This window comes from Tasmannia lanceolata, unplaced genomic scaffold, assembly GCF_043159265.1.
Source record: "Tasmannia lanceolata isolate RefF3 unplaced genomic scaffold, GAP_Taslan_0.1 ptg000006l, whole genome shotgun sequence".
Taxonomy (NCBI): domain Eukaryota; kingdom Viridiplantae; phylum Streptophyta; class Magnoliopsida; order Canellales; family Winteraceae; genus Tasmannia; species Tasmannia lanceolata.
This window is the reverse complement of record NW_027518683.1, coordinates 49,032,132-49,059,408: the sequence shown is the minus strand read 5'-3', so window position 1 is coordinate 49,059,408 and position 27,277 is coordinate 49,032,132. Positions and strand designations below refer to the sequence as shown.

Here is a 27,277-nt window from a genome sequence, read left to right as displayed (position 1 = left end):
GGTTCCAATAGAACTATAAAGTTAGGATTGTACATTTTTCTAATACTGTTCAGCCTCATTCGAGTGGTCCTGCATCTCACCCCTCTAATATTCCATATTATCCCATTCATCAAGAAGATTGGAAACCCAAAACTTTCTCTGACCGGGTATTAATACCAGTTGATTTTTTCCCCTTGCCTTTAGCTTTAGCAGTAGTTTTCTTAGGGACAATTTCAAGGTCACCAATTAAATTGCCAGCAGCACCTTTGTCCAACAACAAGGAGTTGCTGAGATTCTCTTCTCTGCCCTTATCTGAGAACATTTGGGAGTTGGCCTCCAACAGGGCAACCCTCCGAGGTAAGACATTTCCACTATTTTTTCCTTCTAGCGACTGCACTGAATTGGTCCTTTGATCATGAACTGGCCTGGGGTAGTTGATTTCTACTTGGCCAAAAGATACCACTTTTTGTCGGGGACTTTTAGATTTCAATTTCCTTGCAGATAGTGAACTCTTATCTGAGATATGGACTTCCACCAGAGAGGCAACATTATGGGGAGGAGAGGCCAGTAGACCTTCAAACACTAGAGGAGGAACCGAGGTGACCTTCTCCAATGCTCGGCTAGGTGGACTAATGCCACCCTCAATCGAAACTCTGTGCAGCAACAAGGAGCCCGAAAGATCAGCTAGATCCACAGAATCTACTTGGACATCTAGCAGAGATGAAATCGGATCCAAGACTAAGTCCGTTAATGTCTCAGATTCAATATTTGGATCAACACCCGAAATGGCTAAAAGCTGGGGTGAGTCTTCGATTGCATCAACAGGTATTAATTCAACAAGGCTTGCAGCCGGCTGTGCGACGATGGGAGATAATGGAGGGACCTGTGCAAGATCGGAATTGGAAACCGAAGAAGCATCCTTAGATCGCTCCATCATACCCCTTTCCTTGTTGGAGATAATGAAGGACAGATGGTCAGCCATCAATTCAAGCTGCATTTCCTCTTCCTCTCTTTCAGTTAGGGAGACGACGGACAATTGAGAGCAATCATCATCTGAAGCTGGAGGCTGCAGAGGAACCAAACCTGGAAGTCTTTCTGGAACCGGGCCCGAACTCCTTCTTTTGCCTTTAGGAAAAGCAGCATCGACCCAAACTTTGGTCGCTTGGGAGGGAGCCTTCACTGAAAGCCCTTCCCCCAATGATCTGTCGATCCCGGTTTCAATGGATGATTCTGGCTTCCCGTCAGCCAGGCCCTCACCAATGGACCCTCCATGCTGTTTTCCATGAACCAAAAGAGTTTTGGCTTTGCAGTCAGCCCCAAGGTGACCAAACTTACCACATGAAAAACAATATTTTGGTAATTTTTCGAAAATCACCTTTTGCCATTTTCCTTTGCCCCCTGGCATACTTAACCACACCCTCTCATGAAATTTTTCTCTAATATCCACCTCGATACAGAGCCTTGCAACCTCGGTTCTAGTACCTTGAATGGTCGGAGCGTCGATCTTCAGCACCCGCCCCACCAGACTTCCAACAGAGAAGAGATAGTCTTCATTGAAGTAGAAAAGAGGGAGGCCGGGAAGAGTGATCCACACCGCCGCAATAGGAGGTTCTAGACCAGGGACAAAATCAGGGGACCATCTTAGGAACCGGAAGAGGAAACCCTGAACTTTAAAATTATCCTCCAACCAAACAGCTAAGAAATCCCTCTCATTACCAAATCGAATGAGAAGGTGTCTTTTATCCAAAACAGTAATCATGGGATCTTCGGCAAGGTGAAGCTTCAACTTCAGAGCTTCTTTCACCACATATAAAGAAGGCCTTCCATAGGAACATTTAGCAACCAAGGCCAGTCTGAATGGTTCTGCTCCTTGTTGAATCTCATTTTCTGTGAGGAAGAGAGCAGGCTCACCTGAAGCAGTCTTGGATGGAGCTTTGACACCCAGAGAAATTTTGGGGAGAAACAGATTTTTGGAAGCCGCAGAAGCATAGTTCCTTCCCGCAAGGGTAGCCACTTTGGCCACCGGAGGCGGTGGAACCCTGTAGGTGGCTCCGGCGAGTCTGGGAAGTGACGGAAACTCATCAGAGTTTAGTGGATCAGAAGGAGAACCAACATTAGGGACTTTGCGAGGAGGCGGCTCCTCGCTGTTCATCATCTCCCTCTTAAAACCCTAAAAACCCTAACCTGTTCATCTCTTGAACTAAGGGAGTTGATAATGGAGTGGATATGGAAAAATGCAGAAGTGAAGGTATTGATGCTGAAATATTTTGAAGGCTGCTGCAAAAAATCTTGGGCATTGGAGGTAGTAAAGTTACATTGGTTACTTTTCATGGACTGTATGATTTGGGGTGAATTTGTGATTTTTTACTGAAGCATTTCTTCGAATAATTGATCAACAATATATAAGTACTGACATCAATTGGCATGAAATTGATTACCACCTCATATGAAATTGCAAAATATCTGCAATTTAAGATCTATGCAGGGATCACCTGCAAGCACCCCGAGCCAGTCCTGCTCAACGAAAGCAGGGGATTCACATGATGGATAGGGAATAGCCATAGGCCTCTATTGCAGAAAAAATGTCAGAAGTATTGTGATTTTTCTTTCAAACCACAGAAAATATAGCTATAATTGAAAGAGGAGGTGAAACATACCCAATACGGAAGAGAGATGAGCTCAATGTGTGAGGCTTCATTGTAAGCAGACAGGGAACGATCGAGGCCGATATGCCTGGTGGCGTTGATCTGTACAAATTCTGGGTGTTAGCATTTTGAAGTGCAAAAAGACTACAAATTTCTTAATCCGTCTAAGCATTTTGAAGTGAAAAAAGATTACAAATTTCTTAATCACAATGATTTAAGTTGATGGAATCGCATATAGAATACACACGTATAACTATAATGAAGATGAAACAGACTTTGGTATTTATATCATGAAACAACTAAAAGCCATCACTTTCTCAGAATGATGGCTCACGCATAAAATTCTGGGAAATTTCTTCATATTTTTTCATAATTACCAAAAAATCAGGAAATGAAAATAGATGAACCTAGAAGAAGAGGAAATAACACCAAACATCTCAAAATTGAAGAAACACAGATCCAGGCTAGATTAATTTTGAGAGGTAGCGGCACGGCACGTTCAGCACCATCTCCATCTGGGTAGCAGATGGAGTTTCGATAAAAAAAAAGAAAAAAAAAAAGAGATGATGTTATGTGCATAATGATTATGGTGTGGGTGTTAGTTGTGGGAATGTGTTTTTAGAGTTATGGGTGTTAGTTATGGTGTATGTGTTAAGTAGTGGGTGTTAGTTATTTGTGATGTGTCTTGTTAGTGGGTAAATGTGCTTGTGATGTGACACTCTCTCTTGCTTGTATTTATGTAGTAGTAATCTAATGAAAGAAAAAAGGAAGAGAAGATAATTTACAGCAAATGAGACTTTGTTTCGGAGAGTCATGGCTCCTCTCGATTCGAGCCGCTAGGAGGTCCGGTTGCCTCGAATCAACCATCCCCCCCCTCCTCTATTTCTCTTTTATTTTGTTTATTTCCGTTACGGCCGATTAGGCATGTAACAATTGGCATCAAAGCGGTAGATCCTACGCCATGCCTATGCCGTTAGAGGTTTTGGAATCCCTACGCGATGATTTCCGGCAAATCAAAGTGAATTTTTTTTAAATGATGGAGGAGTACTGGCGAATCACGGAAGGCTTGGGAAAAATCAGTGAAGAGATCAAAGAAATGCGTAAAGGAGCAAAGTTATATCTTGAGAAAGTTGATGCTCACGTAGAGAAAATCGTGAAAATCAATGGTGATGAGGATGAAAATTTTTATTCCATTCCAACTTTGAGGGCAGTAAATTTTAAAAGCGGGTTTCGAAAGATCACGCTCGTTACTTTTGAAGAATACGGAGGTCTAAAGTTGATTGTGTTTCTCAATTGAAGTGTGCCCAACAAGATTTGGGACCCCGGCGGAATACAATATTTTCTAAATTCGACCCTGAGGACAAGGTTGATTATGAGGGGGAAGGAATGTTATGTGCATAATGATTATGGTGTGGGTGTTAGTTGTGGGAATGTGTTTTTAGAGTTATGGGTGTTAATTATGGTGTATGTGTTAAGTAGTGGGGTGGGTGTAGGGGTGGATATGGTTCCGGTTCGAACCGAGGAACCGAACCGAACCGGCACATATGGTTCAGTTCGGTTCGGTTCCATTTCTATATGGTTCGGTTCCGGTTCCGAAATCCGGGAACCGGTGCAAATTCGATTCGGTTCTGGGTTTGGGATTCGGGAACCGAAAACCGAACCGAGAACCGACCCTCACCTTTAGTCCTTAAGTTCCATACCTCCTCATTTGATAAAATCACCCCACGCCCATTTTAATTCACCCCCTTATAAGTTTTAATTCATGCAGGGGATATGGAAATATCATTTCCACAAGATTTTATAGGGTGTGGGGTGTGGCCCTAAAATATAGTATTTTCAAAAAAGTAATGTACGGCCCACTTCATAGGAATATCCAAACCGTTCATTTGTTGGCCCACTTCATAGGAATATCCAAACCGTTCATTTTCTGCTTTTTCATGCCTTAATCAAATGTAAAATGACGACCAAAAACAATAAATATCACCCAGGCTGTTACTAGCCCACTACTATTACTGTTACTATGGTTTGCGCCTTGTCGCATGACACATGTTGGGTAAACCCAGGGGTTACAGGGCCATTGGTGAAGGTTGGGTAAACCCAGAACCGAACCGAACCGAACCGATTATATATGGTTCTGGTTCGGTTCGGTTCGGTTCCATACATATATGGTTCGGTTCTGGTTCCAATTTCAGGGAACCGATTATATATGGTTCGGTTATGGGTTTAGCCCAAAACCGAACCGAACCGAACCATGTCCACCCCTAGGTGGGTGTTAGTTATTTGTGATGTGTCTTGTTAGTGGGTAAGTGTGCTTGTGATGTGGCACTCTCTCTTGCTTGTATATATGTAGTAGTAATCTAATGAAAGAAAAAAGGAAGAGAAGATAATTTACAGCAAAGGAGACTTTGTTTTGGAGAGTCATGGCTCATCTCGAATCGAGCCGCTAGGAGGTCCGGTTGCCTCGAATCAACCATCCCCCCCCCTCTATTTCTCTTTTATTTTGTTTATTTCTGTTACGTTCGATTAGGCACGTAACAGATGATCACTGAAAACTGGGTAGTGGCACGTTCTGCTCCATCTAAAAGAAGCATCTCCATTATCGCCATTCGAAACCTTCAATTTCCTGCATCTATAACTTCCTCCCTACCCTAAAACTCAAACTCAAACCCTAGATTTGTAGGTTGATTGATTGAGATAGGAAAAAAGAAGAGACTGTTGTGAGTCGAATTTTGGGCTTTCGCCCAATCGGTCTCCGAAGAAAGACGTGAAGCGCAAATTTCTTTACGTGCGAGTCGAGGCGGGCCAAGGTAGAGACGTTGAGATGGGGAAGCCAACCGACATATCGATCAATCGAGAGAGAGAGAGAGAGAGAGAGAGAGAGAGAGAGAGAGAGAAAATCTCGCAAGTTTCTTTACGTGTGAGTCGAGGCGAGATTTTAGGCGTAACCAAGCGACAACTCGAGAGAGAAAGAGAGGGAGAAAATCTCAGGGACTATATCGAGAGAAAATATCTGAAAGATCGCGACCAATTTTTTCTCTCTGGGTAAGACGAAAGGGGGGGCTGACACGTAAGCAAAGTTGATTTAAAACATATGGTTAGACGAAATGGGAGGCTAACACTTAAGCAAAGTTGAAAAAACAGTAAAATAGGTGTTCCTCCTTATTATAATATATATATATATAGAGAGAGAGGAATCTGTTGGTGAGCTTAAGCTCACCAAACTTATGGTGAGCTAGCTTGCCCAATCACATGGGTCCCACATTTTGGGGAGTGATCCAAACCATTCATTTGGAAGGCCTTATCATAGATAGGGGGTGTACCAAAAATCAGCTCCATAGGATCATCCTAACCCCTCCATTTGTGGAGGACAAAAATGGGGTAGATTTGTGTCTGTCCATTTTTGTCCTCCACAAATGGAGGGGTTAGGATGATCCTATGGAGCTGATTTTTGGTACACCCCCCATCTATGTAAGGGACTTTCAAATGAATGCTTTGGATCATCCTAACAAAGTGGGCCCCCATGTGATTGGGCAAGCTAGCTCACCATAAGTTTGGTGAGCTTAAGCTCACCAACAGTTTCCTCTATATATATATATATATATATATATATATATATATATATATATATATATATATATATATATATATATATATAAAGAGAGAGAGAGAGAGAGAGAGAGAGAAGTGTTTCTAGACCTGCCGACTAGAGATCATTCTCTAGTCCGCCACCCAAAAACACATGGGTCCCACATATTTGGGTGATCTAAAGCATTCATTTGATAGGCCTCATCATAGATAGGATGTCCACAAAAATTCAACTTCATAGGATCTTCTTAACCCTTCGATTTGTGGAGTTAAAAAAATGGACAGATTTGTGGCGGTTTATAGCCGTCCATTTTAAGCTCCACAAATCATAGGGTTGGGATGATCCTATGAAGCTAATTTCTTGTGGACACCGTCTCTATGTCAGGGCCCATCAAATGAATGCTTTGCATCACCCAAATATGTGGGACCCATGTGTTTTTGGGTGGCGGACTAGAGAATGATCTCTAGTCGGCCGGACTAGAAACACTTTCCTCATATATATATATATATATATATAGAGGAAACTGTTGGTGAGCTTAAGCTCACCAAACTTATGGTGAGCTAGCTTGCCCAATCACATGGGTCCCACATTTTGGGGAGTGATCCAAACCATTCATTTGCAAGGCCTTATCATAGATAGGGGGTGTAGCAAAAATCAGCTCCATAGGATCATCCTAACCCCTCCATTTGTGGAGGACAAAAATGGGGCAGATTTGTGTCTGTCCATTTTTGTCCTCCACAAATGGAGGGGTTAGGATGATCCTATGGAGCTGATTTTTGGTACACCCCCCATCTATGTAAGGGACTTTCAAATGAATGGTTTGGATCATCCTAACAAAGTGGGCCCCCATGTGATTGGGCAAGCTAGCTCACCATAAGTTTGGTGAGCTTAAGCTCACCAACAGTTTCCTCATATATATATATATATATATATATATACAGAGAGAGAGAGAGAGGTTTCTACACACAAGTGTAGATAAGTTATCTACACACTAGCTTAAAAGACAGTGGAGGGCATATTGTTTGGGTGATCCAAACCATTCATTTGATAGGCCCTCGTATAGATAGGGTGTCCACAAAAAATCAACTCCATAGGACCATCCCAACCCTATGATTTGTGGAGGTAAAATGGACATGTATAAACCTTCACAAATCTGTCCATTTTTTGCCTCCACGGTTCGAAGGGTTAGGATGATCCTATGAAGCTGATTTTTTGGGCACACCCTATCTATGTGAGGGCCCTTCAAATGAATGCTTTGGATCACCCAAACAATGTGGGCCCCCACTGTATTTGAAGCTAGTGTGTAGATAACTTATCTACACTTGTGTGTAGAAACCGCTCTCTCTCTCTCTCTCTCTCTCTCTCTCTCTCTCTCTATATATATATATATATATATATATATATATATATATATATATATATATATATATATAACTTATCTGCACACGTGTACATGTAAGCTTACCTGCACATGAGTGCAAAAACAGGGTTGGGGCCCACATTTTTTGGGGATCCAAAGCATTCACTTGGAAGGCCCCTCCATGGATAGGGTGTGGCCCAAAAATCAGCCCCATTGGATCATCCCAACCCTGCCATTTGTAAAGGGAAAATGGGCAAAAACATGGACACACGGTGTCTGTCCATTTCCCCCCTCCCCCCACCTGTGATTGGGTTTGGACGATCCAATGGGGCTGATTTTTGGGCCACACCTCATCCATGGAAGGGCCTTTCAAATGAATGGTTTTGATCCCCACAAAAATGTAGCCCCCACCTTGTTTCTACACTCGTGTGCAGGTAACTTACCTGCACACGTTTGCAAGAACCCTTTTCTCATATATATATATATATATATATATATATATATATATAGAGAGAGAGAGAGAGAGAGAGAGAGAGGAGAGAAGGTACTCCCGAGTAGATAGCTTATCTACTCCCTACCTTAAAATAACAGTTGGGGCCACATTGTTTGGGTGATCCAAAGCATTCATTTGATGCGCCCTCACATAGATAGGGTGTGCCCAAAAAATCAGCTCGATAGGATCATCCTAACCCTATGAACTGTGGGGGCAAAAAAAGGACAAATTTGTGCAAGTTTATACACGTCCATTTTTGCCTCTACAGTTCATAGGGTTAGGATGATCTTATCGAGCTGATTTTTTGGGCACACCCTATCTAAGTGAGGGCCCATCAAATGAATGCTTTGGATCACCCAAACAATGTGGCCCCAACTGTTATTTTAAGGTAGGGAGTAGATAAATTATCTACTCTAGGGAGTACCTTCTCTCTCTCTCTCTCTCTCTCTCTCTCTCTCTCTCTCTCTCTCTCTCTCTCTATATATATATATATATATATATATATATATATATATATATATATGAGGAAAGTGTTTCTGCTAACGTTACCAGAGAATCTGCGGACGATTTCTTATTTACTCCCCTATTGGTTGTTGAAAGCGGCGCAAGTTCAAAGGGGGCCCACTCACGTTGCGCGTTACTTGTCTAAGAGGCACGACTTTACTTTACGCCTAAGAAATTGGGAGGTTTCCTCACCTAAAAAGTCTCGAGGTTTTCCGACGAACAAAAACCCTAAAACTTCTTTTTTAATTTTTTTGGGAAAATTACACTTACACCCCTTGTAGTTTCTGACACATACACGTCTAACCTTGCATTTCAAAACGTGACAAGTACACCCCCTGAAGTTTTAATTTGATTTAACGACACCCCTTCGGTCAACGAGGCGTCTGTTTAGCTCGACGGAATTACAAAAACTAACCATGGTTGGTATTTTGATGCCGGAAATACCCTCGTCTCTGCGTTGAAGAGTTGAAACATACGAGGGTTTTTACTATAGCATGAAAACTCGCTGAAATGTCCTCTATGCGTTAAAGAGATCAAAGCTTCTTTTTTTTTTTGAAAAATCAGTACCTTTGTTCGCCGGATTAGGGTAGGATTAGGTTATGGTTTCCATTTTTCCTAACTTTGTTTCTTCATTTGAAGAGGCATTTGGGCATTTGTTTAGGATTAGGGAGTCCATTTTCCCCAACTTCGTTTCTTCCTTCCAACAATGGCATCCAGAGGCTCCTCTTGGTCAATTTAGCCGATTACAAACTGTCATTGCGGCCAAAGAGCACCCCTCAGAACGTCATGGACGAGCAATAATTTTGGGAGAAGGTTTTTGGGGTGCTCTGGGTTTGAGGTGATGAGCTCCTCTTGGTCGATTCACCCCTCAGAAGTTGTTATTAGTTTTTTTTTTCATCTTTTTCTTTGTCATCCCTAAATGTTCTTCTCTGTTTTCAGATGGATGCTTCGTGCGGGTTCTTTGAATGGGTCGATCCGCAATTTGTATTCATGGACGAACTGTTGTAGCAAAGATTATGGAGAGATTTTCGAAACTAATGGAGGAGATTGAAAGGTTGGAGAAGGTTGACGCCGATGTTGCGATGTATCGTCGACGAGAGAAGTTTTTGCGGACCTTGTAGTTTCATGGGGTGGAGCTGTCCTCTTTGTTGTTTTCCTAGTGGTTGCAATTTATGGGCTGTAGGAAGATGGTAGTGATGTTAGGAACATTTTGTAATCTGACCTGATGTAAGAAATCGGAACTATAAGTGATGAAATTGATGTACTTTTGTAATGTGCTACAATTGTTCTGTTTGAGGGGGCAATTGTAGTCCATTTTGAGTTATGGGAGTTATGTTATTATCAGTCTACAATTCTTATGTTTATGCCATTTGATTTGCTATGTGATGATAGTTTAAGCATATCAGGTTGCAATAGGGGAGAATTTTTAGAAAGGGATTGGTAGATGGGTAAATGGCAATTGGGGAGAATTTTTATAAACTGTGAATTACAAACTGTTTGAATTACAATTCAGTTGGGGACCATATTTTACAAACATAGTGTGAAATACAACATGTTTGAATATAGCCATCTGGGATTACACACCCATTACAAAACCTGTTTGAATACAACCATCTGGGGTCCATTTTCAACCTGTTTGAATACAACCATCTGGGATTACACACCCATTACAAAACCTGAGTGAATAAACATCCAAATGAACATACAACCTGTTTTGAATACAACTTGTTTCAACCCACTAATGAACCTGCAAAATGATAAGCATTTGAAATTGAATCTGCGAAATGAACCTGCAACTGAAACTTCAAGACTCAACCACATTCATTACATCCACCATTCATTACATCCAAGATTCATTACAACCACAATCTTTACATCCACATTCAACCACATCGATTACAACCACATTCATTGCATCCCACATTCATTACATAACAGTTGTAATATTTCAACCCACTGATTAAAGGTTTGCTGACCATCATTTGTTCCAAGCCGTGTAAACTTCGAAAGAAAAAAAACCATGAAATTGTTTCATTACAACCCACTGATCAAAAGCATGAAGACCACTCTATACATCATTCAAAATAGAAATTTCATTGTTCCAAAAAAGCAACTATGAACCAGAAGGACCAAATAAGCACCAAAGCAAACAACTCTAACTCCAATCACCTCCTGATCCCACAACCAAGCAGCTCCAACACAAAAGGGTCTCCAAATAACACAATCAGTTGGCACCAGGAGCTGCGGATTGCTAAGTCCCAACATATGGTCCCCCTACTTGAACACCAGAAGTACTTCCCACGCACGAAGTACTAGCACCTTGTGTTCCACTAGATTTCCTGTGTGACTACACATGTTCCAACAAAAACAAGTTAGGTGATATAGTATAATTCATAGAGTAAGGTCAGATAACAACTAAAAAGTTTATGAATTACTTGTCTAGTTGGATATGAGAAATAGTGCCCTTGATATATGCCAACTCCAAAGGGTCCACCTCTGCCAGCTCTCCGTCCTCTTCCCCCATCTCTAGTAGGGTCTACTCCACCTCTCTCACCTCTTCCTCCAATATCAACATTAGCCTGTGTAATATTGAAACAAAAACCATTAGCTAAACAAATAATAGTAATTATTTTAAAGAATCACCAACCATGTATTTGACTAAAGTAATAGTACCTGCTCTGTGACATAATAGTAATTGTATTGCTAGGACATGTAACAATGACACAATAGTAATTGTTCTAAAGAAGCACCAAACATGTATTGCTAGAACTAAGAGTACCTGGTCTGTCCTACCCCCAACCCCTATGCCACATCTTCCTCCTCTACCCCTGATACTAGGTTCTTTGCCTCTACGATGTCCAACATCAACGGAAGTAGGTGCCCTTGTCCCTCTAGAAGGAGCCTTTCTTTTCTCTTTGATTGGACCCTTACAAGTGCGGGTGTTGTGGCCAAATTGACCACACTTACCACATTTTAGAGAGCTATGCCTTCTTACCAACTTGAAAGGATTAGCTGCTCTTTGGGGCTCATCTGCATCCCTTCTCCTTAACTTCTTCGGCCTTCCTGGAGGCCTTCTCACTGGAGGTGGCTGAACAGCTTCCATGTCTACTCGAGGCCACTGCTCTATACTCGGCATAGCGTGAATTATTTCTCTGTAACTCCTTCTGAAGGCATCAGTATGGTAGTATGGGTGGACAAATTTTTCAACTGGCTCCTTTTGGTGAAAGATGGCAGCAATGGCATGTATGCATGGAAGGCCTGTCAAATCCCAACTCATACACCCACAACAATTTTTTGCTAAATTAACAACATATTGCTTTCCATGCCTCTGAACCTCATATTGCTTTCCATGCCTCTGAACCTCATATTCTTCCCCACCCGACCACTCAACGTGGCAATCACAAGCTCCCATCAATTTCTCCAACTTCTCCTGAATTTTGGGGCAAGTTGGGCCTTCATACTTATCCATCGCAGACCTCTGCTTTTGAAACCTCCCCATTAGAAGCCTTCTGATGATTTCCAACAATGTCAGAATAGGCTTGTCCCTAGCAAGTAGGATGAAGCCATTGAATGTCTCAGACAAGTTGTTGACAAGAAGGTTACACTTTGGCTTAGGGTTGAATGCCGATCGTGACCACAAAGTAGGATTAATTTTCTGCAAATATGCATGTGCCTTCTTATCTAGCTTCTCCATCTCTTCCATTTTCTTCTGAAACTCAATGGGAGTGCTAGCATAGGCTGCTGACCACATTGTGTCTTTTAGAAGTTTGCCTTTGAACTCGGCCTTGAAGTTGTTGTACATATGCCTCACACAAAATCTATGATCGGCATTTGGTAATATTTCCTCAAAGGTTTCAACCAATCCCTACAAAAGAAGATGATAAGGAACAATTAGATAATAACATAATAGCTAGAGTGTCACATAAGTATTGTAAACTGTAAATTAATGAGTTATACCTTTTATCTATCGGAAATAAACGTCCATCCATAAGTCTCAACTGACCCAATATCATCGAGGAGTGTTCTTAGAAACCAAGTCCAAGACTCTTTCAATTCAGCCTCAACCACTGCATAGGTTATAGGGAACATTTGTTCATTTGCGTCCTTCCCAACTGCACTTAAAACTTGTCCCCCCAGGGTCCTTTCAAATGACACCCATCCAAACCAATGAAGGGCCTGCAACCGGCCAAGAACCCCTGCCTCATAGCATGAAGACTAATATAAAGCCTCTGAAAGATTGGCATCACATCTAAAGTTGGCCTTTCGACCTTCAGCTTAACACAACTACCTGGGTTTCTAGACCTAACAAGGTCACAATAGTCCCAGACTCTAGCATACTGCTCAACATAACCACCCTCAATGCATACCATAGCCTTCCTCTTCGCCCTATATATCTTTGAGTTGGAAACATCAACTTTAAAATCCATTTTCACACTCTTTCTGATTGCATGTATATTCCAATTGGGGTCATCCATGATCTTCTCAAGATACTTAGAAGACAACCAAGAAGAAGTCACCTAGTGATTCTGATATGATCTAAGGCACTTATGACTGGGCACATAGCTTTTGATTTGAAAACCTTTGCCCATCTGCATGGGAGAAGCGTGTATCATCCAACCACACTTACTCTTGCACACTGCAGTCACTCTTGAACTCTCATTCTTCAGAAAAGTATAGTCGAACCCATGCTTGATAGCATATTCCTTCAAAGCAGCTCTTAAAACTTGAGGGAAGCTAAATATCATCCCCACAACCAACACTGGCTTCTGCATATCCACATTCTCATTAAACTCTACTCTAGGTTCTCGCTCATCTGAGGAAGACCTTGGACTTCTTATGCAATAGTCATCATCATCTTCTTCATGCACATTTGACCTTAGAGGATCAGGACATATAACCTCCTCTGGACATTCATCAGCTACATCATCCTTCTCATTTACAGGTTGTTCTTCAACAACATCTTCATCTCCCCCCAATAAATCATCATCATAATCAGAGTCACTTCCTACTCTACAGCTACTATCACTATTACCATTAAAACTAGAGACATCATAGTCATCATCAAGAAAATCATCGGAACCTTCATAATCTTCATAATCTCCACCAAGATTGCTAGGAAAACAATCATCAAGTTCAGTCTGTTGAATTGAGGATTCCCGTGGCGCAGCCAAATTGTCATCACCTTGGTTCTCCACTCTCCTAGGCAAATTTTCATGAACCTGTTCACTGGGGGTCTCCACTACCCTACCCAAGCTTACATCAACTTCAACCTGTTCAGTGGGGGTCTCCACTGCCCTACCCAAGCTTACATCAACTTCAACCTGTTCAGTGGGGGTCTCCACTGACCTACCCAACCTTACATCAACTTCAACCTGTTCAGTGGGGACTTCCAATTGGCCATGCACACCAACATCAGCTCCCAAGACACTATGTGAGCTCCCACACAAGACACCAGTTTGTGAGGTCACTCCCAATACATCAACTACATTTGGTGGCAATGGGGGAGTGTCAAGAAATATATGGATAGTTTTTTTCCCTCTATGAACCTCCATCATTTGCAACACATCTCTATCGGAATTGATCAGAATAAACCTACCTTTCTTACCCCTCCCTTCAATTCTATGATACATGAAAAGGTGGAGAGGGGTGCCTACTATTTCCGACATCATGTCTTGCATTTCAAAAAGGGAGACCTTGTCTGGGTCGACATCATCAATGTGGGTAACAGATCCCCCCTTATATGCCCTCTTAGATTTATCAAATTTGCCACCATAGTGGACCTTGAAAGTAACATAGTTCATCACTGTCATAAAGGGCCAACATAAATAAAGGAGTTAGATTGTACAAAGTAATAAAGGGCCAACAGAAGTTAAATGTACTTAAATGTTGACCTACTAAGCTTATATTGTCTCTCAACAGAAGTTAAATGAGGTAGATGTGGGTCACCAATGTCATTAAAATACATAGTGGTACAAAACACAATAAAACACACCCCATGGCTACAGTAACCCGGTAATTGTAACTGAAAAACACAGATTTTATGGAGGGGGGCCACAAAATATGAATTTATAAAGGAAGACCACACCCCAATGGGTACAGTAACCCACTATGGTTGTTAAATATGCCCTTAAAGAAACACAACAGACAGAAACCCCTAATTTATAAGGGCTTCCTATGCCTAAAGGGTCGAAATTGGGGGAAAATTAGGGTTTCGCTACAAAAGAAGCGACATTCCCTACAAATTCCACTACCAGTAGCAAATCAAATAGAAACTAAAGGGGGGGGGGACCACACTCACACTAAAAAAACAGAAACCCCTAAGTCATTCGAATTGAAATCCCTAATTTTTTCACACAATGACAAGAAAAAACCTAATTTATCCAAACAACAACAAATAATCAACTTCTTCCACTAAAAAAGGGTTTCGAAGGAAGAAAACCCACATCCCCAACAGAAACATTACAAAACACCAAAAAAACTATATAAAATTTTAGGGTTTCATTTCAAAAAACGTCAACTCCATGCACAAAACCATAAACTATGGCACAAAAACATAAATTAGGGCAGAATAAAGGTACCTGAAGATTTAAGATATTAAACCAATTCTTCATGATGGGGAGTTGGGAACGAAGAGGCGAAGGAGGAAAGGCAAAAAAAATTTCTTACTTTTTTTACTTCTGTTTTACTCTTCGTCATTTACTTCAGTTAAAAACGAAGAGTATAATGGTCATTTCACCGTTGTCGTCAGCTCCGTCCAGTTAAAAAAGCCCAACGAAACTTCAGGGGGTGTACTTGTCACGTTTTGAAATGCAAGGTTAGAAGTGTATCTGTCAAAAACTACAGGGGGTGTAAGTGTAATTTTCCCTAATTTTTTTTTATAAAACCACCATTGGTTTTTTTGTTTTTGACGGTTTCCTCGCCTAAAGTCTCGAGGGTTTCCTCGCCTAAAGTCTCGTGGCTTCCCATTGGTTTTATTTATTTTTGATAAACCGCCATCTTTGTGGAATCAAGTAGAGACCTCTCTTTTGATTAGTATATCGAATGAGTGCAACACACCTCCTGATCATGGCATGTCTGTTTTATCAGGCATGTCTGTTTTATGTGACAACCGATTGTGGCCCCAAATTTATTATTGGACTCATTTAGGCCCTATTCGTTTGAGATTGTGACAGCCTGATTGCGAGTCCAAAACTTATTATTAGACTCAATCTATTATCGGTTGTCACAATCTAAATCAAACGGTGACATACACAATTTGACTCTGTAGTAGGGGTGCAACTTGGGCTGGGTTGAACCCGAATTTTGGGCGGGTTGGGTTGACAAAATTCGGGTTGGGTTCGGGTCCGGGTTGGGGTTTGGCAACCAGACCAAAATTCGGGTTGGGTTGGGTTGGGCTGGGCATCAGGCAACCCGACCCAACCCGTAACCCGGCAAAGAATAAGATTAACATGTTACTTTTTGACATTTTTAGTTTTTCACGTGTTGTTTCTTCTAGCTTCTAATTTTCTATCCTTGAAAATATAATATTGTATACTTTATATACTTATCAAAAAGTCAAAAACAAAATGTAAAGGCAAACCCTAACCTAGAAAGTAGAAATCCTTATTCTCTATTTCTCTTTGAGAGAAGCCAGGAGCCTCCAATTCTCTCCATTGGACCATCTCTCATTCTTATTCGGTTCTTCTGCCACAGGACCTACAAGGTTCTCTCTCTCTCTCTCTCTCTCTCTCTCTCTCTCTCTCTCTCTCTCTCTCTCTCTCTCTCTCCGATTTTTTTCATTAAGATTTAAAGAGGCATTTTTTTCATCAAGATCTAAAGAGGCATTTGATGGGGTAACTGATTTAAAGAGGCATTTTTTTCATTAAGATTTCAGCAGAAACCCAACCCAACTTGGGAAATCGGGTTGGGTTGGGTTGGGTTTGGGTTAGGGAAAAATCAATTTGGGTTGGGTTGGGTTAGCCAAGCCCGGTTGAAAGTCGGGTTGGGTTGGGTTAAGGTTGGAGGTTGAAGTTTTTGGGTTGGGTTGGGTTTGCCCCAACCCGACCCAACCCGACCCGAGTTGCACCCCTACTTTGTAGTGCAAAAACTTGAATTTCCTACGAATGGTCATTTCTCTGTAATGCATACAGCCTTGTTTTTGCCCAGTTTGTTTTGGATTTTTTGAAAATTGAGCCAAATACTTGTTATTGGACACAGAATTACGTTCAGGCCTTGTTCATTTTGCTGGCTAACTGTTGTGACGGATATGGGATTATGTCAGGTCTAATCTAGAGACGTGGTGTAATCCTTAGTCACGAGCATGGTTTGAAATTTCGACTGAAATTCAAAATTTCGGATTTCGGTGGAGACCGACACCGAAACCACTAAAAACTGAAACAGTCATTTATTTCGGTTTTTCCGAAATTTGAATCTATTTTTTTAAATTAATTTAATATTTCACCGAAATTTTGACCGAAATTACCGAAATTTATTGAATAAAATATTAATTTCGATTTTTGTACCAGATTTATGTTGAAAATTTGAAATTTCAGGGTCCAAAACCGGTACCGAAACCGAAATTTTAAACCTTGGTCAGGAGATAGTGAGAAAATTAGCCCCTTTCCCCCCATATTTGTGTATTGAAATTGATAGACCAATCCAATCTAAGATAAAAAAACAACAATGTCATGAGTGAAAAGCAAGGTTTTAAATTTCGATTTCGGGCGAAATTTCGGTCCTTCCCGAAACCGAAATTTCGACCGAAATCACGAAATTTCAGTCGAGACTGAAATTTGGGGAAAAGCTCTTGAAATACCGTTTTTTCAAACCGAAATTGTGGCCAAAAATTCTGAAATTTCGGCCGAAATTTGGTAAAGCATTAAAATAATATTAATTTTTTAATTATTTCGCCGAAATTTCCCGAAATTACCGAAATTTGGTACATTTCGGAAATTTCGGTTTCGGGTTGATTTCGTTTCGGTCGAAATTTAAAACCATGGTGAAAAGTAGGAAAAGGGTTCGAAGTGAATGTACTGACATTTTGAGAACCTTTCAAGATGAAAGGAAAATCAGAGCAGATTTCATTCACTAGGGCCATGTTTTGCAACCGCGAAAAATTATTCCAATAAATAATAAGGTGCCCTGAAATTATGAGGCAGCTAGAAGTTTGACTGCACTGAAATAATAAGGTGCCCTGAGAAATTATGAGGGAGAGCAAAACACATGACCAAAACACAAATAGAGGATCTTCACACTACAGGATGTCTTAAACTTGATGTCATTAACATGTAAAACACACTACAGATTCAATGTCAGTTTGCCCATAAGAAAGTGCATAGCACCCTATCAGTAAAAAAAACAAAAACTATCAGTCAAGTTGCTGATAATGGATGATGAAATTAAACAGCCGCCTCGAGTGACGAATGATAAGCAAAGCATCACTCATGGCCTCTGTCCATATGATAACCTACATTGTCCTCCATGCTCCAAACAAATATTAGAAGAGAATAAAGATCAGGTTCAGATATCTATATTTCTGTAGCAGAATTGCTAATCTCATGCCTACAGTTTTGTCCAAATACACGGTTTCGGATTGCTAATCTTGGCACCTTTATCAAGCTCCATAGCATCTTCCTAAAATCAAACAGAGAAGAAAATCATGAAAATCATGCACCCTAACTTACAACAGAATCCAATCAATGTAATGCATTAACCAAAAACTCACGAAATATGAAACCAATGCTGTCATTGCAATCCAAAAACTCCTTCCACTGCCTCGCAATCATCATCTGCAAAAAACAAAAAAAAAGAAGCTTACACACTGTTTGAATATCACTATGCCTCTTGATTGAATAATTCACCTCCATTATAAAGTAAAGTACTACAAAAGCAAATGGTTTAGCTTTGCTTAGGGGAAACCTAAACGAAGCTTATGGATCAAGGGCCTAAGATCAACAATCAAGGTGTTCTAGGCATTTTCGAACTTATGGTTATCATTCAGATCAACAGATGCAATCATCTAAAGGAGCTAGAAGTGGAGGCTAATAAGTGCTTTTAGAAGAGTGGAGCGATATTAATCACTCTCCACTCTTCCCACTTTTCTCAGTTTCCAAACCATTTTATATTCAAAAATTACTTTCAAGAACACTTTATTTTGAAAATCAACAACATTAGTGTGAGTGTGACTATCAAACAAGCAGGTCTGTCCATGTGATTGCTGTCACAAATGGCACTGGGTCAATCCAGGTCTGTCCATGGATTGCTGGAATCCACATCCTATTTTGAATCTTTGATTCCACTCAATTCCAGCATTTGGTTCAAATAATTGAACGGAATAAGGGAGAGGGGATGTTAAACTTAAACCCCTCTACTTGCAATCCAAAACTGAGAACGAGGGATACCCAGGGAGGAGAAAGAAATGAAAACTACCCAAGGTGAGGGTTGAGGTCTAGGTTAATGGGTTTAATGCAAGGGCTTATAGTAGAGCCAGTTAGCTAATCTAAAATACTCATGGAAAACCTTCTGTGACTGTTCTGGGCTCATATGGAAGTAATGGATGTTAGTGATTTTGCATTTTCAAAATCATGTATATTACATGTTTTAGTGTTTTGGAAAATGTTTTATCAAAAGCGTTTGGGAAAAAGAAAATGTTTTCTTGGAAATATTTGCTTTTACAAAAGGATGTAGAAGTGTAGTTGAAAAAGATAGTTCCACATCGGATGAGAGAAAAGAAAGAGAATGGCTTATAAAGCACTACCTTTTCTAACTCTTGTTGATTGCACATTGGGTTGAACCCATGGTTGGACCCGCGGGACGGTGCAACGCACCGTTCGCACACGCGCGCGCGCGGCGTGGGCAATGGGCTATAGGGCGCATAGTGGCGCTTTTTTAGGCGCACTTTGCACTTTGGACCGGTCGGATGGGTGGGTCAAATGGTTCGCAGGCCCATCAAGCCAAATGGTTCAGTTGGGTTGGGCTTCGGTTCGGGCCTAACGGTCGGCCCAACGGGCCCATGACTCCAACGGTCAAAGGGTGTGATCAAATGGGTTGTGTCCCTTCCCCCAACGGTCATGTGCCAAGGGGGTGCGATCCACACCATAGATGGTTGATCTAACGGTGACTGGGTTGGAGAGAGGTTTTACTCAAACCAACAGTCACCTCTAGAATCGATCAGGACCATTCAAAATCAATGGGTGCGATCTAACGGTCAGATTTCAAACATTCTGGAAAGGTGCCCTGTAGAGGTGTTTTTCACACTGAAAAGTCACCAGATGGTCTATAAAATATGTGCAAACTTCAGTCATTTGATATAGAAATCGAATTGGCAATTCTGACTGATTTTACACTCTCTTCTACACTCCTACAAAAATCCCCAAGTATTTCTACATACTGTTTTTCTTTTGTTTACTGTTCTAGATACTGTTTTTCTGCAGAAACAGAATCTAGAGATTTCTCTAAGGCTTGAAATTTCGGAAGGGCATTTCGGGTTTGATTCCGCTAGTGCTACGCGTCATCAAACATTAGTAGGGCTTCCCTACTAGGCTTCATTGTATCTTGGAGGCAATTCGCGGATCCCCTTTGCACACTACTAGTGGGGGCGAATCTTGTCTTAAGGAAAGTGATATCACGCCTTGAAGCAACAAGTTTCTGTTTTCTATCATCAACAGTACCCTCAAAAAATTTCCAACAATCTTAAGATAAGATTTTTCTACTGTTGTTTCAATGGCACTTTATTCAGTTCGTCAAATGACCCAAGACTTTGTCAAACTCGAACGTTTCGACAAAGGAAATTTCAAGCGCTGGCAGAAGAAGTTGCACTTCATTTTGACATCACTCAAAGTGGTCCATGTTCTCACTACTCTAAAGCCGTCAGCAAATGAGAATGAAACTTTGGCGGAGGCTCGTGCAAGGATGAAGTGGGAACAGGATGACTACATTTGCAAAGAGCACATCCTAAATGCTATGTCAGATACACTATTTGACATATATCAAGGCATGGGATCAGCAAGTGAAATCTGGAATGCACTTGAAGCCAAATACTTGGCGGAAGATGCCAGTAGCAAGAAATTCACTGTGAGTCAATTTTTAAATTTTAAAATGGTAGATGATAAGTCTGTTATTGATCAATTACATGAAATACAACATGTAATTAATCAAATTCATTTGCAAGGCATCCTTCTTGATGATTCCTTCATTGTCCCGTCAATTATTGACAAACTTCCACCAAATTGGAAAGACTTTAGAAAAAGTCTAAAACACAAGAAAGAGGAAATGTCTATTGAAGACTTGGCTCAATGCCTCAGGATTGAGGAAGACTCAAGAATCAGAGACAAGAAAGAAAATGAAAATGTATCCTCTAAGATCCATTTGGTGGAAAATGTCAAGAATTCGAACCAACAAAGAAAAGGCAATTGGAAGAGAAACAAACACCCTGAAAAGAATACTAATAAGAATAAGAAAAGAAAGGGTGCTTGTTTCAACTGTGGCAAACCAGGCCATTACAAGAGTGAGTGCCGACTTCTTAAGGATAAGAAGTCGGGTGCACCAACAGACAAAGAAAAGTTTGTCGCCATGATTTCAGAGGCAAATATGCTTGAAGATGGCAATGATTGGTGGATTGACTCTGGTGCGACGATGCATGTCTGTAAAGACAGGAACCTGTTTTCAACTTATGAAACAGTTGAAGATGGAAGCGTGTTATACATGGGAAATTCGTCGACAGCAGAAGTCAAAGGGAAGGGCAAGGTGGAACTTGAGTTCACATCCGGCAAGCGACTCACTCTAACCGGTGTCTACCATGTACCAGAAGTTAGAAAGAACTTAGTGTCTGGAAGCATTCTCAACAAGAATGGCTTCAAACTTGTATTTGAATCTGACAAGTTCATTCTTTCTAAGGGGGGTACTTTTGTTGGGAAGGGATATATGTATGAAGGGATGTTCAAACTTAATATCAATAAAGTGAATGTCTTTGCTTATGTTTTGGATTCTTCTTTATCTTTATGGCATAATCGTTTAGGATATGTAAATACTAGGAAAATGAATGATATGGTTAAGTTAACCTTAATTCCTAAATATGAAAATGACTTAGTAGATAGATGTAAAACATGCATGCAAACCAAGATAATCACTAAGTCATTTCCTAAAGTAGATAGAACTTCTAACTTGTTAGATTTAATTCATAGTGATGTATGTGACATACATAGTGTTCCCACAAAGGGAGGTAAAAAGTACTTTGTTACATTTATTGATGATTATTCTAGGTACTGTTATGTTTATCTACTTAGTCATAAAGATGAGGTTTTAGAAAAATTTAAGATTTATAAAACTGAAGTAGAAAACCAATGTATAACAAGCATTAAATGTCTCAGATCAGATAGAGGTGGTGAATATCACTTTCCTCATTTCTGTGAATCAGTAGGCATAGTCCATGAATCTTCTGCCCCTTATACACCACAACAAAATGGTGTAGCAGAAAGGAAGAATAGGACACTTACTGAAATGATTAATGCTATGCTTATTAATTCTGGTTTAAATAAAAGTTTTTGGGGTGAAGCCTTACTTACAGCTTGTCACATTTTGAATAGGGTACCAAGTAAGAAATCTGATATAACCCCTTATGAATTGTGGAAGAAAAGGAAACCAAACTTAAGTTACCTTAAAGTTTGGGGTTGTAGATCTATAGTTAAAGTCCCTAAACCTAAGTTAAGAAAATTAGGTGAAAGGGGTATTGAGTGTATCTTTTTGGGATATGCTAGTCACAGTAAGGCCTATAGGTTCTTAGTTATAGAACCTAATGATTTCATAGATGTCAATACCATAATTGAATCTAGAGATGCCTTTTTCTATGAAAATAGGTTCACTGCAATTCCTAAAGAAATTGAACCTACAACTTCTGTAGATCATCCTTTAGAATCACAAACAGAAGTTGGTGAACCTAGTGTACAACCTAGTAAAATAAGAAGAAGTTCAAGAAATAGAAGGGATAGAAGTTTTGGCCCTGACTTTGTAACCTACCTGGTAGAAGGGACAAGGGAAAAACTCCAAGGTTCTGTCTTGTTAAACTTAAGCATAGAAAGTGACCTTCAAACCTATGGAGAAGCCATAAAGTCACAAGATGTTGCTTTTTGGAAAGAAGCAATTAATGACGAAATGGATTCTATCATGGGTAATAAAACTTGGATTTTGATTGATCTATCACCTGGGTCTAAACCTATAGGATGTAAATGGATCTTCAAGAAGAAGATCAATGTAGATGGGACCATAGAAAAGTTTAAGGCAAGGTTAGTTGCCAAAGGGTTTACTCAAAAACCCGGTATTGATTACTTTGACACATATGCACCTGTTGCTAGGATTTCTACCATTAGAGTGTTGATTGCCCTTGCTTCCATATACAAACTTCACATTCACCAGATGGATGTTAAAACCGCATTCTTAAATGGTGAACTTGATGAAGAAGTGTATATGGAGCAACCTGAGGGATTTATTCTGCCAGGCCAAGAGCATAAAGTATGTAAGCTTATCAAATCTTTGTATGGGCTTAAGCAAGCCCCTAAACAATGGCATGAAAGATTTGATAAAGTCTTAGTGTCAAATGGTTATAAGATACATGAATCAGATAAATGTATATACAGTAAATTTAAGGGCGGCAAAGGTGTTGTTATTTGTTTATATGTTGATGACATGTTAATTTTTGGTACTGATATTGCAAGCATTCAAAGTACTAAATCATATCTTTCTCAAAACTTTGATATGAAAGATATGGGTGAAGCTGATGTGATTTTGGGTATTAGAATCATAAGACAGGACAATGGTCTTATTCTAACACAATCACATTATATTGAGAAAGTTCTTAAAAAGTTTAACCATTTTGAATGTTCACCCATTTCAACACCTTTTGACCCAAATATAAAGTTGTATCTTAATACTGGCAGGACTATCTCTCAACTAGGGTATGCTAGTGTAATTGGTAGTCTTATGTATGCTATGACTTGTACTAGGCCAGACATTGCATATGCTGTAGGTAAACTTAGTAGGTTTACCAGTAATCCTAGTTTTTCTCATTAGAATGCAGTCTATAGAGTTTTAAAATATTTAAAGAAAACTATAGACTATGGTTTATGTTATAGTGGGTATCCAACTGTAATAGAAGGATACTCTGATGCTAGTTGGATAACTGAGCGTATAGACCATTTATCAACCAGTGGGTGGATTTTCACCCTTGGTGGGGGAGCAGTCTCCTGGGCCTCTAAGAAACAGACATGCATAACAACTTCAACTATGGAAGCAGAGTTTATAGCTCTGGCAGCATGCTGTAAAGAGGCGGAATGGCTTCGGAATTTGTTATTGGAAATTCCGTTATGGTCTAAACCAATGCCATCGATTTATGTCCATTGTGATAATCAGGCCACACTATCAAGGGCATATAATCATGTTTATAATGGTAAGTCCAGACATATAGGACTTAGACATAGTGCTATAAGAGAGTTACTTACTAATGGAGTAGTAACTATTGATTTTGTGAGATCGAGCCAAAACTTTGCCGATCCATTCACTAAAGCTCTTGCAAGAGATCTGGTGTGTAAAACATCATTAGGGATGGGGTTAAAGCCATTAACCAATAGTCACCAATGATGGAACATCAACTCAACACTTGAATAAACATCAAGTCTTGAGTTCAATGAGTCCAAGTACATCATATGGAGTGATTGCAAGCACTATAATCTGTATTATTTGCCATCCCAAGGTAAAGTGCTTGGTACCTGTAATGTTTAAAAGGAGAAGGCTGAGTATTTAAACTCTTAATAGGCTTATAACATAATGTTGGAGTGTCTTAGTTACAGGGGCACTCTTGATAAGCCTACCTATGTGAGTGTGGGAGTGGTGCCGCTTCCTATGAGACCTGGCTAGTCTCTAGAGCACTCATGAAACCAAGATATAGACACAAGGCCAGTTCATGTGTCGATTTTAGAAATTGCCCAAAGAGGTGAAATCTTGTGTGTGAGACGTATCCGGTTAATCATATAGAATAGCTAGTTCAAAGATACGTCTACTATGCAATTCTGGTTAACTTTGATATGTCCTCACTAAGTGAAGGTTCAAATCGAGAGATACCTTCATCTATGCATAAGATTTCCAAGCCTGATGAGAAAATTTTCTTTGATTTTGAAAATGGTGGGGGATTGTTAGTGATTTTGCATTTTCAAAATCATGTATATTACATGTTTTAGTGTTTTGGAAAATGTTTTATCAAAAGCGTTTGGGAAAAAGAAAATGTTTTCTTGGAAATATTTGCTTTTACAAAAGGATGTAGAAGTGTAGTTGAAAAAGATAGTTCCACATCGGATGAGAGAAAAGAAAGATAAGGGCTTATAAAGCACTACCTTTTCTAACTCTTGTTGATTGCACATTGGGTTGAACCCATGGCTGGACCCGCGGGACGGTGCAACGCACCGTTCGCACACGCGCGCGCGCGGCGTGGGCAATGGGCTATAGGGCGCATAGTGGCGCTTTATTGGCGCTTTTTTAGGCGCACTTTGCACTTCGCACGTACGCAACGTCGCGAGGAGCGATTGGAGCCTTTAATTTTTCCAGATTTGATCTGCACCGTTGGATCAAGATGAAGGTGGACCGGTCGGATGGGTGGGTCAAATGGTTCGCAGGCCCATCAAGCCGAATGGTTCAGTTGGGTTGGGCTTCGGTTCGGGCCTAACGGTCGGCCCAACGGGCCCATGACTCCAACGGTCAAAGGGTGTGATCAAATGGGTTGTGTCCCTTCCCCCAACGGTCATGTGCCAAGGGGGTGCGATCCACACCATAGATGGTTGATCTAACGATGACTGGGTTGGAGAGAGGTTTTACTCAAACCAACAGTCACCTCTAGAATCGATCAGGACCATTCAAAATCAATGGGTGCGATCTAACGGTCAGATTTCAAACATTCTGGAAAGGTGCCCTGTAGAGGTGTTTTTCACACTGAAAAGTCACCAGATGGTCTATAAAATATGTGCAAACTTCAGTCATTTGATATAGAAATCGAATTGGCAATTCTGACTGATTTTACACTCTCTTCTACACTCCTACAAAAATCCCCAAGTATTTCTACATACTGTTTTTCTTTTGTTTACTGTTCTAGATACTGTTTTTCTGCAGAAACAGAATCTAGAGATTTCTCTAAGGCTTGAAATTTCGGAAGGGCATTTCGGGTTTGATTCCGCTAGTGCTACGCGTCATCAAACATTAGTAGGGCTTCCCTACTAGGCTTCATTGTATCTTGGAGGCAATTCGCGGATCCCCTTTGCACACTACTAGTGGGGGCGAATCTTGTCTTAAGGAAAGTGATATCACGCCTTGAAGCAACAAGTTTCTGTTTTCTATCATCAACAGTACCCTCAACAAATTTCCAACAATGGATTCAATCCTTAACGTTGGCCTATGCAAAATCCGACCATATAAAATTGAAATTAACTCGAGCAGATCATCTGCATCTAAATATACACTTTCCTTACAAGAAACACAAGGTAGAATGAGACAGTTTGAGTTCACATCTATGTTGCATTGGAAAAGACCAATCAGCATACAATCAATCAGCATTTTGCTCATTCCTGCAACCTATAAAAATCTGAAAGACCAAAAATAGGGGGAAGGAAAACCTTGAAAAATCTGATGTTGCCATTTTTCAACTTTTAAAACGGGAGAGAAACAAAACCCATGGTGACTGATGAAGAAAATTAGAGGCAAGAAAGTGCAGAAAATAACTCAGCGAATGAGGGGGAAAACAAGAAAATAGGGTTTAAACGGAGCACCTACCGGAATCGGAGTAGATCAAAGGGAAGAAGGCTTTGCTCCCTGTAAACGTTAGCAGAAACACCTCTCTCTCTCTCTCTCTCTCTATATATATATATATATATATATATATATATATATATATATAATATTATATTATCTTCTAATCTAATCTTCTATCTATTATCTTCTATTCTCTCTATCTATTATAGTAAGGAGGGAGGGGGTTTACTGTTCACTGCCCATGTGGCACCCCTCCCCTTCCTCTGGTCCCATTTTTTTGACTTTTTTTACACAAAGGCACACATTCAACCCACATATTTGCAAAACTACCCCTCCTTTATGCTTTTTCATCTATCTATCTATCTTCTATTATTATAATATAATAATAAGGAGGGAGGGGCTTTACTGTGGCACCCCTCCACTCCCTCCATTAACATTTTTTTTTTACTTTTTTAGACAAAGAAACCTACTCAAGTCACATATTTGCAATACTATCCCTTCCTTTATGCTTTTTCACAAAGGCACCCATTAGGGCCACATAATTTCAATCCTACCCCCTCCTATATGCTTTTTGAACAAGTGCACCAATTACAGCCACATAATTTCGATCCTACCCCCTCTATGCTTTTTTAATAGAATAAATCTGCAGGGGTGATCTTAACCATCGGATTTAAGAGGAACAGCATATTATGGAAACCTCTATAGATTGGAGGATTGGGATCAGCCTATGGAGATGATATTTGGGGCACGGCCTATTAATGTGTTCCATCACGTGGACGGTTTGGATCAACCTATGATGTGGTCCGTACAGTTCTTTGTTGGCCCGTGCATCGCACAGAGTTTTTTACTAGCGCGCGCATGCGCACACACACACCCTTCTCTAGCCTTGTGTATGAAAAAGAGGAAAAGGTGGTCCTACGTCGTGTACGAGCCACCACGTAGACCCG

General features: G+C 40.4%; 2 protein-coding genes and 1 long non-coding RNA gene across 3 annotated transcripts in view; 1 reads left to right on the top strand and 2 right to left on the bottom strand.

Moving 5' to 3' along the window:
* Positions 1 to 27,277, top strand: part of LOC143880436 (interactor of constitutive active ROPs 2, chloroplastic-like) — a 96,292-nt gene that overhangs the window by 36,601 nt on the left and 32,414 nt on the right. The window lies entirely within an intron of this gene.
* Positions 10,819 to 13,042, bottom strand: LOC143879118 (uncharacterized). The gene is made up of 6 exons (XM_077381303.1): positions 12,856 to 13,042; positions 12,567 to 12,763; positions 11,347 to 12,432; positions 11,241 to 11,270; positions 11,003 to 11,146; positions 10,819 to 10,914 (listed from the first exon to the last, which is right to left on the bottom strand). The coding sequence occupies exons 1-6, from the start codon at positions 13,040 to 13,042 to the stop codon at positions 10,819 to 10,821; spliced, it is 1,740 nt and encodes a 579-aa protein (XP_077237418.1).
* LOC143878669 (uncharacterized) lies at positions 17,770 to 26,472 on the bottom strand. Its single transcript, XR_013251075.1, has 3 exons — positions 26,352 to 26,472; positions 18,271 to 18,334; positions 17,770 to 18,179 (listed from the first exon to the last, which is right to left on the bottom strand). It is a non-coding gene; the product is annotated as an uncharacterized LOC143878669 (long non-coding RNA).